This window comes from Saccopteryx bilineata, chromosome 5 (assembly GCF_036850765.1).
Source record: "Saccopteryx bilineata isolate mSacBil1 chromosome 5, mSacBil1_pri_phased_curated, whole genome shotgun sequence".
NCBI lineage: Eukaryota > Metazoa > Chordata > Mammalia > Chiroptera > Emballonuridae > Saccopteryx > Saccopteryx bilineata.
In genome coordinates, this window is record NC_089494.1 from 17,648,585 (window position 1) to 17,664,080 (window position 15,496).

Genomic DNA, 15,496 nt, shown 5'->3' on the forward strand with positions numbered 1-15,496 from the left:
TGAATCTTCATTACAACACTGCCACTTCTTAGCCCTATTTTACACGTGAAGAGACTGGCACAGAATTTGCTGAGGTAGCATGACTTGTAAGAGGTAGAGTTAGGATTATTTTTTTTTTGTATTTTTTTCTTCTGTAGTGAGAAGCAGGGGGAGGCAGAGAGACAGACTCCTGCATGCGCCTGACCGGGGATCCGTGCCCACCAGGGGGTGATACTCTCTCTGCCCATCTGGGGTGTTGCTCTGCTGAGGTGGAGACCACGGAGCCATCCTCAGCGCCCGGGCCAACTTTGCTCCAATGGAGCCTTGGCTGCGGGAGGGGAAGAGAGAGATAGAAAGGAGAGGGGAAAGGGTGGAGAAGCAGATGGGTGCTTCTCCTGTGTGCCCTGGCCGGGAATCGAACCCAGGACTTCTACACACCAGGCCGATGCTGTACTGCTGAGCCATCCAGCCAGGGCCTAGAGTTAGGATTTGAACCCGGGCACACTGAACCTCTTTACTTGCCTCTCCACTCGGTTCTCCGGTAGCTGCTTTGTGCCCTTGGGCCTCAGGAATAATGTACGTTGTGCAGACTGAGGTTAAGACTAAACACACTGCCTGCCACAGCTTAAGCAAAATGAGCTTAACTTGGATAGATGAAACCTGTGAGATGTCACAACAGACATTCACCTGGTGGCAAGGGGCACCTTCTTGTCATCCCCTTGCTCCCATAACTGTCCGTCCTCTATGGCCCCAGAGGAACCCTCACTTGTGTGGCATGAGGAGGCCTTGGACAAAGGTGGTGGACATAGAAACGAGACATAATGAGCCTTGGGCCTGGAGCTACTTGGTACTTAGGGCTGCTTGACCTCGCCCAGTGCCCTGCCATGGCAAAGAGGGCACTTGCCTTCTGCCCCGGGCAGGGAGTGAAGAGACCAGCGAAGGGACCAGCGAGGAGACTGGTGGCCCTCCTGCATCTCACTGGGGTTGTTGAGATGCATATATAAGTCCAGTATGTTGGACCTCTCAAGGCTAGAAGTGCACAAAACAGCCAGTTTGCAAACTTCCAGCAGATGTTCTCTATTTCTCAAGACAGAAGTTTGAAGTTCTTCTTTCAGGGCCGGCTTCTTCCTTGCTTTGAGAAAAATACACTATTGGCCCATTGGCTACCCAAGATACAGTGAAACATTTATCCTGGGATGGGAGAGATTTGGTGGGGAGCCACACTGCCCTGGTGGGCAGGGGAGTTACTTGTTCCGCGGCTGGAGGGGCATCTTGACAGGTATCTAGGGGACAGGAGAGACACCTGGCTTTCTCCTCCCGGGGTCCTGTTGAGGCACGGGCCTGGGCCCTGAGTCGGGCGCAGACTTGTGCCACTCCATTTGGGGGAGGCAGGCCTCTACGACTTGCCACTGGCTCTGGGCTAAGGAAACTTGCGAAGGGGCTCAGTCTACAGACATTTTTACAGGTTTTCACCGTGTGTTCCTTGCTTTTTACTGTCTCCATGCTTTCAGTCAAGTCACTTTAGTCTGGTCCTAACTGCTATGGAGCACCGGGTGGTGGGTCCCTGCGTAAGGGGAGCGCAGATGCCTGGGAAAGCCGTTCATGGGGTCCCGGGAGGTGAGGGCAGAAATGCGAGCATTTCTCGGGTTCCACAACACACTTGTGGTGGCAGCCTGATCAGAGAGGGGACATCGCCGCAGGCTGAGAAGGCTTGCAACCTCTAGATCAGGGGTCCCCAAATTTTTTACACGGGGCCAGTTCCTGTCCCTCAGACCATTGGAGGGCCGGACTATAAAAAAAACTATGGGCCCTGGCCGGTTGGCTCAGTGGTAGAGCGTCGGCCTGGCATGCGGGGGACCCGGGTTCGATTCCCGGCCAGGGCACATAGGAGAAGCGCCCATTTGCTTCCCCACCCTCCCCCTCCTTCCTCTCTGTCTCTCTCTTCCCCTCCCGCAGCCAAGGCTCCATTGGAGCAAAGATGGCCCGGGCGCTGGGGATGGCTCCTTGGCCTCTGCCCCAGGCGCTAGAGTGGCTCTGGTCGCGGCAGAGCAACGCCCCGGAGGGGCAGAGCATCGCCCCCTGGTTGGCAGAGCGTCGCCCCCTGGTGGACGTGCCGGGTGGATCCCGGTCGGGCGCATGCAGGAGTCTGTCTGTCTCTCCCTGTTTCCAGCTTCAGAAAAATGCAAAAATCAAACAAACAAAAAAAAACTATGAACAAATCCCTATGCACACTGCACATATCTTATTTTAAAGTAAAAAAATAAAACGGGAACAAATACATATTTAAAATAAAGAACAAGTAAATTTAAATCAACAAACTGACCAGTATTTCAATGGGAACTATGGGCCTGCTTTTGGCTAATGAGATGGTCAATGTCCAGTTCCATATTTGTCACTGCTAGCCGTAACAAGTGATATAATGCGCTTCCGGAGCCGTGATGCGTGTGTCCTTCGTCACTGGAAGTAGTACTGTACGTGAGTGATGCTGCCACATACAGTGCTCCTCTCACTGACCAATGAAAAAGATGCCCCTTCTGGAAGTGCGGCGGGGGCCATATGTGGCCTGGGGGCCATAGTTTGGGGACCCCTGCTCTAGATATCTTGGCAATAAGGGAAAGTGGGTCACACACTGGTCCTGTATGTCCCCAGGGTCCCCCGGAAAAGGAAGCACACAGGAACAGCTTACCACCAAGCTCTCGAAACTCCGTTTTATTGACTTCCAGTGTTTCCCTCGGGGCTGAGCTCAGCCCAGCTGGTTTTGATAGGTCTTTGAGACACAGTGTCACAGGGCCTGGCAACACCCTGGCTCTACCACTCCCCTCCCCGGCCACTGGGCGCCCCAGGCAGAGAGGAGGAGAGGCAGGCAGCTCAGCTGTGGTGTCGGAGAAAGAATGGGCAGCAGAGACCACAGAAGCCACACAAGCAGCAACATGCCTGGGGTACCCACTGCATGCCCATCTCTCTCTCTCTCTCTCTCTCTCTCTCACACACACACACACACACACACACCCCAGAGGGCCCTTCACTTCCAGCTCTCTGCCGGTCCACACCCAGCAGCTTTAATGATCCTGCCCCAGCTTGTTCCTCAGACCTCAGTACTGCCCACAGGACAAGAGCCTCTCCCAGATGCCACAGGGCTTTGCGTTAGATTTGTACTCTAACCTCAGTGCTAGCAAGAGGTGTCAGGGGAATAAAACTTCGGGCCATTACCCCTTCATCCACATTCTCACCACCCCTGCCAGTGACAAATCAAATAATAAAATCTTCCACATCTCACAAGTGACAGGCTGACCTGGCAGGAACTACATGTACCAAGATGCACAGCTCCATAACCACACACCACTTGACCCAAGCATGATCTATCAGAAATGAGGCAGGGTGTGTTGCATTCTGGGGCTAGGAGTTCCCAAGAGACAGCACCAAACACCCAGTGAAGAGTTTACAGCTAAGACTACCGATGCTTCCCACCCGGCCCCCACCCACCAGCCAGGCCCAGCTCTATGCTCAGCACAGGTGAGGGAGAGGAATGGAGGCTCCCCTCCCCGGGCACAGGGGAGGGCGCTGTCCTGTCGGAACTGTGCATCGACTGTGGATCCCGGACATCCAGCTCAGAATACATCTGGGGAGAGAGCGGGGATGGGCGACAGGAGAGAGGGTCAGCAGCAAGCCGTGGAGGATGGTGCCGCTCAACATGCAGACCTGGGCTAGCCCTGTGGCCTCTCCCTGAGCCCTGATGCATGGTGAAGTGGGATGGGGCACAGTCCCCTGCTGGGCCTCCCTCCTGGGGCACCCTGGCCCTATCCCACCTCTCCAGGGTTAGCCGGCCTCACCTCTGCCTAGTCCCGAGGCCTGGGGCAGGCTGAGGCAGCAAGAGGGAGGAGGAGTGGGCTCCGGTTCCGAATCTGGATGGCCGAGAGGCTCCCGCCCCACCCAGCTAGCCTCCCCGGAAGACCTGATGGCCCTACATGCCACAGCATCTTCCTCGCCACACTGAGGCCTTCTCGGGGAAGGAAGGAGGGAGTCCTAGCCAGACGGCAGTGAAAGCAAGCGATGCGGCCCACGGGGAATTGCAGAGAGGAGAGTGTGAGGAAGAAGCGGCACCAGAAGGGAAGCAACGGAGACAGTCAGAGCTCAACACTGCACAGAAACCAGTGGGGAAGTGTCCGCGGCTGGACAAGGAGAGCCGACTTGGGCTCAGAGAACCCCAGGCCAAGTCCTCCTTCCTTGACAGAATCAGCAAGAAGATCTGGGCATAAAAGGCCTGCCCCAAACCACTAACGCCCCGTAGAAACCCCCCATCATGTATAAGAAGTGCATCTGGGCTCTCCAGGCCCTCTCACAGCCCTGAGGTCCCCACCCTGGGCTGTACCAGGGACCTATCAGCTCAGCAGAGCGAAGCCCAAGTCCACAATGGAGGCAGGGGACCTGGAGGGACACTTGCAGGGGAGCACGGAGCTGGAGGGGCCACACCCCCCTCTGTTCTGACAGCGGGACCCCAGGGCGCCCAGAATGGGGGGTGGGTGGAGCCTGGCGATCAGAGGATGAGGCACCGAGAGGCCTTCTCCTCCGGGGGTGGGCTGGACTTGGCCGCGTCGCCCCTGGTACTGTCACGAGTCCCCCCCATGCTGGGATCTTGGTTCTGGGCCTTGTGCTGCCCCCTCCGTCTTCGCTGCGCCTCCCGCCCACCTGCCGGTTTCTTCCCAGCCGCCTCCATCTCCGAGAGGCTGTAGGCCATGGCGAGCTGCAGGTCCTCATCGTCCTCAGAGAGGTCGCTGTCGGATGGACGTGAGGCAGGGGTCTGCCGCACCTGCGGGCCCCCAGATCTGGAGGTGACAGACTGCTGCTGCTCGCGACGGCTCAGCTCCAAGCCCAGGGCCAGGTCGTCTGGGATACCTACAGGAGTCACGCCCACCATGAGAAGCTCTGGCCCAGGCCAGGGGAATCCCCATGCAGCAACCATGCTGACCACTCCAGCGCCTCTTTCCGAACTGGCGTTCGTGCATTTTAACACCTCGTGTTGTGGTCACCAGCGTGGGCAGGTATTTAGCTCCAGCAGCCTCTGAACTCTCTCCTTGGGCAAATTATTCAACCTCCCCGAGCCTCCCTATGCTCATCTATAAAATGGGAATGATGAGAATGTCTACACTGTCAAATTGTTCCAATGATTATATAAGACAGCATAGTGCTCCCAGGGTGGGCAGGCATGAACAGGAGGCCAAGGTGACCACCCTGTACAGTGAGGTGTTGTAGCAAGAGTCCAGCTCCAGGAACCCTGTATCCTGAGTTGCATGGCTGGATTTCCCCCTTACTAAGTAGGACGGAACCTGGGACCTGGGGGTACTTAGAATTACGGCCATTTAACTGTGCCAAGGCACAGCCTTCTCAAATGAAAACTAGGGCAAACAACTGGCCTGCTTTCCCCCGGCTGTTTGAGGAATACAGGGGACATGGTATGTGTGAGTGCTTTAAAAACAGTCGGGTTCTGCAAGCGCACCCCACTAATGACGGTGATCAGCCGGCCCTCTGAGACCTGTCAGTTCACTGTCCTGGCCCGCTTCCCTGTGATCACCATTTCCAGAGATCCTGCCAGTCAGGCCTGTGGTTGCCACTCCCTCCCTACCCCAGGGGAGTTCAGACGGGAGCAGTCTGGGAGGGAGCGCTGGGACCTGGGGCTGGGGCTTCCTGCCAGGGACTGAGTGGCCGAGCAGCTCCTCACCATTGATCGTGACTGACTTCAGCTGCCCGTCCTCCTCCACTTCCACCCGTTCCTGCCCGTTCTCCATGATTCTGTGGGACACAGCACAGGTCACTCAGCGGGCAGGCCCGAGTCCTGCAGGCGCTCGTCCAGGTTCTGGGACGCTATAGTGAACAGGACGGGCTGGGCCCTGCCCTCAAGGGCCTCACCTTCTAATTGTGTGTAGCTCCCTGTCCACCCGGTGTGGTCCCAGAGGGAGCCCTCACCTGCGTGTTGTGATGCGGCGTCCTTGGACAAAGGTGGTGGATGTAGAAACAGAGCGAAAAGCACCAGCCCCAGGACTGAAGGAGAAAGATGAGGAGGAGAAATCTGGCATTGGGACAGAGGAGGAGAGGTTGTTAGATAAGGGGACGAGGGAACGTGGCAGGCAGCAGTCACAATAAGCCAGGGACCTCTGTGGGCTCTCCCCACAGGAAGGGCTCCAGGTGCCCCAGAGAGAAAAGCTACGAGCTGAGGCAAGGGATCACAGCACTCAGAGAATCTGCAAATGGGAAGGGACAGCACTTACCAGAGTGCCCAGGAAAAGAAGATGAGAAGGTGAAGAAGGGGCCCGAGTGTCGGGAACCCCGGTTCTGAAGCTCTGAGAAGGGGCCCAAGTCTTCTGCAACAAGTAAGCAGATTAACAATCATCAGGTGAAGAGATTTCCTCCAAAAAATGTGTAACTTCTGCTCTTATGTCTATAAACATAAGCTACTGGGAAACTGGGTACATTCCTGAATTTTTTCTTTTTTGCTTAGACTTATTTACAAATTAAATTCCTTTTTAACATTGTATATGAAAAAGTTCACTAGTAAATTTCATCCACAATAAAGAATAAAGGGAACCCTGGCCAAGTAGCTGAGCTGGTTAGAGTGTCATCCTATGTACCAAGGTTGTGGATTCGATCCCTGGTCAGACCACACACAAGAATCAACCAATGAATGCACAAAGAAGTGAAATAACAAATTGATGCTTCTCTTTCTCTCCCTCTCTCTCCCTTCCTCTCTCTCTAAAATCAATCAGTAATTTTTTTAAAAAAGAAGGATGGAAGGAAAAGGGGGAAGGGAAAGAGGGAGGGAGGACAGCCAGCTCCTTTGATACAAGATTAGGATGGTGTGATGTCAGGCAAACATGGCTCTGAGTCCCGCTCTGCCATCTGCTCTGTGTCTCCAAGTGAATTCTTTGAATGTGCCTCAGTTTTGTCATCTGCAAATGGGAATAAAATTATCTCCCTCACAGGGTTTATATTAATCATTCCAAAAACCAGTATCTTGTTGTTAATAATGGCATCATTACTGTCAGACGAGGCTTTGAGGCTTGCTTTCATGGCTGGCACTGTGGAGGCCTAACAATGTGTTATTGTTATCGTTTAATAAGACAAGTCTCTGACGTGTCACACAGGGTCATGTGAATTCAGGCCTGTGTAAGGTTCTGTCCCTGCCCTCATTGGACCTACTCCCACAAAACCTTCAGTCTGTGGAGTTCTGCTTTCCTCTCAGCCTCCCCCTTAAGCACCTCCCAGCTGATGGAGGGCGGGCCTGGAGGGGGACGCAGGCTAGTTAGACGCCTCCTGAGTCCACTCACCAAAGAGCTCTGCAAAAGGGTCCCCACTCCCAAAGAACTCCCGGAAGACCTCCTCCGGGCTGCGGAAGGTGAAGGTGAAGCCAGGCCCACCAGTGCCAGCTTCTGCCCGCGTTGGGCCCGTTCCTGGATGAGAGGCAGGATGAAGAGGAGGCTCAGGGAGTACATCTTGCCCGAGCCAGGGGACCCCACCTCAGGCATGGCCAGGAGCCCCAATAGCACCCATCGCAAGAATCTGCCTGCCCCCTCTCCTCCCTGACCCACTTCCCTCCCTGGGCCCCACTGCTCCACCTACCTGCTCCAGTCAGCCCTTCCCGGCCATAGCGGTCATAGACCTCTCGCTTATGCTCTGGAAGGAGAGACCAGATCATTTCTCCCTCCCCCTGGGATGACGGCCTCCCCTTCTGGGTTAAAACCCTCAGAGGCCTTGGCCGGTTGGCTCAGCGGTAGAGCGTCGGCCTGGCGTGCGGGGGACCCAGGTTCGATTCCCAGCCAGGGCACATAGGAGAAGCACCCATTTGCTTCTCCACCCCCCCCCTCCTTCCTCTCTGTCTCTCTCTTCCCCTCCCTCAGCCAAGGCTCCATTGGAGCAAAGATGGCCCGGGCGCTGGGGATGGCTCCTTGGCCTCTGCCCCAGGCGCTAGAGTGGCTCTGGTCTCGGCAGAGCAACGCCCCGGAGGGGCAGAGCATCGCCCCCTGGTGGGCAGAGCGTAGCCCCTGGTGGGCGTGCCGGGTGGATCCCGGTGGGGTGCATGCGGGAGTCTGTCTGACTGTCTCTCCCCATTTCCAGCTTCAGAAAAATACAAAAAAAAAAAACCCTCAGAGGACTGCCCAGAGACTGACACTTGGGGGCAGCAGGGTGCACAGGGAGGGAACAGGGGCTACGGCTCAGCCCTTCACACAGTGGCTCCTCTCATCTGTACAACAGAACATGGTAACAGCACCTACCTCCGAGGCTTGTCGCAGGATTAAATTAGATAATCCATGTAAAGGGCTTAGCACAGTGCCTGATACATAGTAAATGTTCCATAAATGTTAGCTAATTATTACTGTGGTATTGATCAGGGTTTAGTCTAAATGTCACTTTCTCAGAGAGCCCTCCTGAGACCACTGCAACAAAAATTGCTGCCTGTTACTGCCTGTCACATCCCCCTGCTGCTTTCTGTTGGAATGTTTTTGTCTGTTTATTTATTTGGTTAATGTCAATCGTCCCTGAGTGGAATGTGATAACCCTACCAGGATGAGGACTGTGCCTGCTTGTCCTCCATTGTTCCCCTACACCCAAAAAGGGCCCACCACCATAAACATTCGATGAATATTTTTTTGAATGAATGAAAATGTCATTCATATAACCTTGATCATTACTTCACCTCTCTGAGCCTCAGTTTCCTTGCCACTAAAATGGGGGTGATAAAGCCTGTGCCGCAGGATGGCTGTGAGCATTCAGGGTGACTATACCCACCAACACCTGGCACAGAGGAGGGTCCACACACATTGGTGACTTGCTTTGACAGGACCCATGCTGCAACTACCCGATCCTGGGGGGCAGACAGTGAGCCCAGGGAACTAGGGGAAGAATGAAAAGGTGCTTTGCACATGGTAGGAAGGAAAAAAGGAAAGAAGTCCCAGAGTCCGTGTGGGAGGGGGGCACTGAAATGCCAGCTTGGGAAAGCCATGGCTCTGGGAAGGAATGCAATGGGCAGTGGAGTGAGGGTGATGGGCGCTGCCCTGCCCTGCCCTGCCCCTGGCCTTACTGTCCGACAGCACTTCGTATGCCTCGGCCACCTCCTTGAACTTCCTCTCAGCAAATTCTTTATTATCCGGGTTCTTGTCTGGGTGCCACTGCAGAGCCTTCCGCCGATACCTGTAGGAAGTGGGTTCAGAGGAGAGGGTCAACGGACACATGCAGGCACTTTCTATTTTCCCATTAGCCAACCAATGTCCTTTCACCGCTCAGCCTGGTCCACCCCAGCCGGTGGGCTGACGCTGCCGAGGTGACAGTGCTATCTCCCCTCTGTAGTCAGCGCTAGGAATACTGTACAGATTATAATGTGAGAGTTGGAAGGCCCTGGCCCTAACTCCTCCCGGGAGCTCAGTGGGGCTGCGGCTGCAAAGCGCGGGGTAGAGGGCATGCAGGGTAGAGGGGCAAAGGTCCCTCCTGATAAAATTGTCTGGGCATCTTTGCCCTGCACCTTGAGAAAGCCCTCTTCTAGGGGTCCGGATAGGAGAAGGAAGGAGAAGAGAGGGTTTACTAAAGAAGAACCCACAATGCAGATCCCAGCAGAACTTCACAGACATGGACTTTCTCCTACTCATCCAACGGTTTCCTTGCTCCCCACAGGTGTCAAGGACCTGGTTCCCTGGGCTCTGCCACTGAAGGGCCCTGTGGTGCTGGTGGTGGGGGCTGGGGGTTTGAGAGGCTGTGCGGTAGGCAGCGGAGGCACTTACGCCTTCTTGATATCATCAGCGGACGCACTCCGCGGTACGTCTAGAATCTCGTAGTAGGATGCCATGGCAACTCGTCAGCTGGCAGGCGGGCCTCCGTGGGGCTGCGGGAGAGAAGGACGAGTCGGGCCGGAAGACCCAAGGGCGCCTCCTTCGGGCTAAGAGCCCCCCAGGCTGGCAGGAGGCGCTCCCACGGGGAAGCGGAGCCCACCGGACTCTACTTGCGGAGGATGACTAGGCTCGCCGGGCCAGCCTTATCGGCCCTCGCAGGCCGGTGCCCCTGCCTATCTCGGTCCCCAGTCCCGGCAGCGCTATCGCAGCCCCCCACCTCCGCAGCCCGGCCCAGGGCCCCCAGCCTGACGGCGCATCCCGACCGCACCTCCTCCGCCCGGAGTCCTGGGGCTCCCGCGGCTCCCCGCCCCTGCACCCCGCCGGGAATCGTCTGGCACCCGCTGCCCAGCTCGCGGCTGCTGCGTAGGACGCGCCCGGCCCAGCTGTGCGCGCAGCAGGCGTCAGCTGCACAGAAACTACTAGAGACTCCGAGGAGGCAGGCTTGGCCTGTCACCCGGGGAGGGGGCGGGGGCGGAGGGAGGGGTGGGGGGAGTGCTGCTGCAGGGACTGCCGGGACATGGGGGCGGAGCCGGCTATTTCGGGCCTGCACCAGAACGACGTCATCTCCAGCTGGGGACCTGGAAGACAGCGGCCAGCTCCATCCAGGCATGACGCACTTGCCAACCAACAAGCCACCTGGCCCCCGGTCCCTCTGGAGCTTTTCTATAAACAGGCAGGATGATCGATAGCTACTCATCCCGGAGGAGGTCACCACCTTAAGGACTCCCAGACTCCCCTTTGGGCCTAAATCCTCTCCCTTCTAAAGATTCCAGCTCTAGTCCCAGGTCCTCAAAAGAGGCCGCACCGATTTACCGGAGTAGGTCAGAGCTGCCCCTCAGCATTTTGTGGCATCGTTCATCACACGTGTTAGAGTTATAAATTAGCATTTCTTGTTTATTTGATTGACATTCACTTTTCCTACTAAAATGTAAACAAATGGCTGAGAGTATTCTCTTTTTCCACTAGAGTATTAGGGTGGTGGGGGGGTTAAAAATAACCAATTTGATGATTAAATAATGCACAGGTGCGGACCTCTTTTGACTGTTTTTTTTTGTTGTTGTTGTTTTTTACAGAGACAGAGAGAGAGTCAGAGAGAGGGATAGACAGGGACAGACAGACAGGAACGGAGAGATGAGAAGCATCAATTGTTAGTTTTTTGTTGTGCATTGCAACACCTTAGTTGTTCATTGATTGCTTTCTCATATGTGCCTTGATGGCGGGCCTTCAGCAGCCTGAGTAACCCCTTGCTTGAGCCAGCAACCTTAGGTCCAAGCTGGTGAGGTTTTGCTCAAACCAGATGAGCCCGCGCTCAAGCTGGCGACCTCAGGGTCTCAAACCCGGGTCCTCGGCATCCCAGTCTGATGCTCTATCCACTGTGCCACCGCCTGGTCAGGCTCTTTTGACAGTTTTAACACATTTGGGAAAGTGGGGTAAAAGGGTAAAAGAAAAAAAAAGGAAAAGAAATTACCTGGTTTTAAAGTTTTTCTTCCCAAAGTGATCCTGAGTAGACTTCTACCTCAAAATGATTCCTGGGTTTAGGCAGGCCTCATGGGAGATTTAGAGAACTTTCCAGAATTGATTCCTGCTTGATATCTGTCCAGGCCAATCTACCAAGCATTAACTGAGCATCTTCTACACAGCAGATGTTGCAGGAATATAAAAAGAAGAATGTGGCCCAATCCTTGCCTTCTCAGAGCTCCAACTTGGTAAGATACCAGTCCGTTAATATAACCCACTGGGAAACCCCAAAATTTTGGAAATATACAGACCCGGGTTTGCAACCTGGCACTGGTGTGACTTGGGGAAACCTCTGAGGATTTTCCTCCCTAAATACAGGTAACATCTAAGGCTGTTTGAAAGTCAGATGAGGTGCGTTACATAGTAGGTATTGTGACAAATCTTCTCTGGCATCATTAATGGCCCAAGCAGTAATGGTTATGTGAGTCCAGAAGAGTGTTTTAGGCTGGGTGACCCAGAAATGCTTCACCATAGAGAAGGGCTTGAGCCAGATATGAGAAAAAAGAGTGGGGTCTTCTGTCCAGCTGTCCTGACTGCCCACAGTCTGAGCCCCCTGCCTACATTTGGGGAATTCCCATTGCGTAAGGCTTGTTGGCAGGCAGGCCGGTCACCACCTGCCACAAAGCCCGGACACTTGCTATCTAGACTTCTCGGCTCCAAGGGTGCAGGCAAAAGACATAGCTCTGCCAGTGGGAAGCTCCCACTGGGACACTGAATGTGGATCAAGTCACAGAGAAGCTGGGGCAGTTGAGAATTTATTTCTGCAGTTTTGGTGGCAGCGAAGCCGGCAGCGGCCTCTAGTGTCTGGAGGAGAAAATGTCAGCCTCAGTGCGTGGGTCGAAGAGGCCTCACTGCCATGGGTAGAAGGGACAGGGGTGTTTTAGGCAGGCTGTCCTGTGCCCTGACCTTGACAATAGTGCTAGCTGCCCAGGTTCCCTTGGTGCCTACCTGTTTGCAGAGGCTTGTTTGGTGGCCCTCATATTGATTCTGTGTGTACTACCCAACATCTCTCCAAGTCTCTGTGTGTGTATGTATCTTTTTTTAACTTGTCAGAGTTAGTTTCTGCTGTTTACAACAAGAGTCCTGCCTGACCAGGCGGTGGCGCAGTGGATGGAGCGTCGGTCTGGGATGCGGAGGACCCAGGTTCGAGACCCGAGGTCACCAGCTTGAGCACAGGCTCATCTGGTTTGACCAAAGCTCACCAGCTTTGACCCAAGGTCGCTGGCTTGAGCAAAGGTTTACTCGGTCTGCTGAAGGCCCATGGTCAAGGCACATATGAGAAAGCAATCAATGAACAACTAAGGTGTCGCAATACAAAACTGATGATTAATGCTTCTCATCTCTCCTTTCCTGTCTGTCTATCCCTCTCTCTGACTCACTCTCTCTGTCTCTGTAAAAAAATAACTAAATAAATAAATAAAAGAAAAGAAAAGAAAAAAACCCCAAAAAACAAAAAAAAACAAGAGTCCTGACTGATCTGGTATAAAAGGAAGGAATAGGTTAGGTTAGACCACTCTAAAATCTTCCAAATCTCTCTTTTTACTTCTCTTATCTCCACAGACATTTGTCTAGTACCTACCATGTATGCTATTATATTAAGAATAGGAATACAAAGAGGTTTAAGTTCCCATCTTGTACTCAAGAAGATGAAACCCTAGTTGGGACATAGACAAATGAAAGCTGAGGGAGATTACCTAAAACACATCCAGCAAATGGGGTTAATTTCCTTTGTTCAAAAAAATTCCAACAAATTAATAAGAAAAGACAAACTGCCATCCTTAAAATGGGCAATGGACACAGACAGAACAGTTCACAGAAGAACAAGTACTGACTTTTAAACAGTTGGAAAGATGCTTGATCTCATTCATAACAAGAGAATTATAAAGGAAAGCTGTGGAAAAATAATGTTTTACTTATCAGATGATTGACCAAGATCAAGAAGTATAATATATTGTACGGGCAGGGCTGTAGGCCAGGCATTCTCAGACACTGGTAGAGGGAGGGGAATTTGGTATAACTTCTAAAGAGAGTAATGTGGGGTATATCAAAATTCAAAGTGCATAGCCTTTGACCAGCAATTGCAATTCTAATAACTGATGGTTGTACATACGTGCAAAGAAGTCTGCACAAGGGTTACAGCAAAGAATGGGAAATGACCTAAATACCCATTAATAGACACTGGTTAAATAAGTGATGGAATGGAATGGAATACTGTGCAATACCAATTTTGCCAGCAGAAAAAAAACATGGTATATTTACATGTTCTGCTATAGATCATTTTCTAGATTTATTATGAAGTAAAAAAAACAGGTATAGAACAAAGTGTTTCTATATGTGTGTACACACAGTAGAATATGCATAGGGGCTGAGAAAATCTAGAGGAGGCAGAGCTCCAAGGGTTGGATGGGTTCTAGGTGACCGTGACCTAAGCTGGAAGGAATGGCAACATTGAGACAAGCAGGGGGCGGGCAGCATTCCGGAAGGAAGGAATGGTGAGAACGCCACTTTGGAGGCAGGATGTTCCGGACACATCAGAGGTGAAAGAATAAGGGCTCTGGAGGGATACGAGGCTGGGACTCAGTCTCTTGTGCTTGCCTGCAGAAGATAATTGTAACCTGGCTTTACAAGCGTCAGGGATGAAAGCATTTCCTTGCATTGAGGGACTCCCCAGGAGCCAGGCTGGGTGGCACTGCCAGCTGCCCCATGCAGGTCAGAGTTGCCACCTCCCCACACCCACACCCAGGCCAACCTAGGTCTGCTGGTGCCTGCCAGCAGAGCTTTTAGCTGCGAGACCTTTTGGGATCTGAGAGGAAATGGGATGACAGCTGCCCGGTGTGAGTTGGCTGGCACAGTGGATGGGAAGGGAGCCTGACCACCTCTCTGGACGCCCAGCCATCTTGGCAGGTGAACACGCACCTCCATCTTGGCCCTCCCTGCTGGCCTCTCCCTGCTGGCCCTCACCTCACCTCCTATGAGATGTTGGGGGTTAAGGAAAGGGCTTTTCGGAGGCCAATGACAGCCCCAAAACATGGCCCCAAAGATGTCTCTGCCCTTGTTCAGCCCAGAAACTGGGTCCCTACACCCTCCCCAACACATGTCCTATCCTCAGTGACTGGAAAGGACAGTGTAAAGGGAGTGTCACCGCCACCCTGCCTTTGAGGCGCCTGAGTCACTGTCTGGGAATTAGGGACCTGGCAGGCCCTGAAGAGGAGGTGTGGAGGGGTGCCTGGGACTGCTGTGGGCAGGAGGGGAGGGCATCTGAAGAAGGGGAAAGCAGCAGCATACGCTTTGGCTCAGCTGACCTGGGTTTGAATCCTTACTCCTCCCTTTACTAGCCAAGTAACCTCAGGCAAGTCATGTAACTTCTCTGAGTCTCAGTCTCCACATCTATAAAATAGGCATTCATTTAACAAGTCTACTAAACAAGTATTGAGTATCTCATATAGGTTGGGTGACATTCTGGTACTGAGAGTAGGACAAGCCTTGTTCATATGAAGCTTCCAATCCAGTGGGTATAACTGTACTTATCTCAGTATTAAACAAGATAATTTTGATATGTAGTAGTAGGGCCTACTACATAGTAGATGCTCAATAAGTGACAGTGATTTCTTGGGGTTTGAAGGGATACCCCCAGAACCCCTTTTCCCTTCCCAAGTTTAAAACCAGTTGAGAGAAAGACATGAGTCTAATAGAAATTTGAAAGTCAGTCCTTTTAGTGGAAAAATAAATGGATTTGAGGGTACAGCTAAGCTATTCAGCCAGAATGGGCTTCTAAATATTCTCTCTGAATTAAATTACCACACCACCCCCACCAGCACCGTACACCATATACACACAACTGCAGGCCTCTCTCTTCCCAAGACAGAGCTTCCCCTGTGACCTTAAATCCCCCAACTGGAGTTGAGAATATTGGCTCCCTCTGGACAAATGATTACGAACTAGAAGGAGGAAATTATTATGCTGGGCGTGCTCAGTTCCTTTTATAAACTCCCCCACCACCCTGTTGCTTCCACTCCATCCTCCATTAACTACAAAGTAATTATTGGGACAAGAGTGGCAGGGACAGGCAATGGGTTCCGGGGAGAGGGCTGAAGTCACTCCATTTCCAGTGCTAGACCTAGATGCAG

The 15,496-nt window shown here is 53.1% G+C and overlaps 1 protein-coding gene across 2 annotated transcripts; it reads right to left on the minus strand.

Moving 5' to 3' along the window:
* Window positions 1-2,673: 2,673 nt before the first annotated feature.
* On the minus strand, window positions 2,674-10,314 carry DNAJB2 (DnaJ heat shock protein family (Hsp40) member B2). Of its 2 annotated transcripts, XM_066280781.1 has the most exons (10): window positions 10,120-10,314; window positions 9,744-9,844; window positions 9,050-9,159; window positions 7,591-7,644; window positions 7,299-7,421; window positions 6,243-6,335; window positions 5,941-6,043; window positions 5,696-5,766; window positions 4,666-4,872; window positions 2,674-3,598 (listed from the first exon to the last, which is right to left on the minus strand). In XM_066280781.1, the coding sequence occupies exons 2-10, from the start codon at window positions 9,806-9,808 to the stop codon at window positions 3,588-3,590; spliced, it is 837 nt and encodes a 278-aa protein (XP_066136878.1). In that variant the 5' UTR covers window positions 9,809-9,844; window positions 10,120-10,314; the 3' UTR covers window positions 2,674-3,587. The 2 variants fall into 2 exon arrangements, with proteins under 2 accessions (XP_066136878.1, XP_066136877.1); XM_066280780.1 differs by lacking the exon at window positions 2,674-3,598 and having other exon boundaries at window positions 4,373-4,872.
* Window positions 10,315-15,496: the final 5,182 nt, after the last annotated feature.

Coding starts and splice junctions, on each gene's coding strand:
- DNAJB2 (XM_066280780.1), bottom strand. CDS start 9,808: ATGGCATCCTACTACGAGATTCTAGACGTACCGCGGAGTGCGTCCGCT. Junction 9,160..9,743: donor GCTGATGATATCAAGAAGGC/GTAAGTGCCTCC, acceptor CACTTCCTACAG/GTATCGGCGGAAGGCTCTGC. Junction 6,044..6,242: donor TTCTTTTCCTGGGCACTCTG/GTAAGTGCTGTC, acceptor TCCCAATGCCAG/ATTTCTCCTCCTCATCTTTC.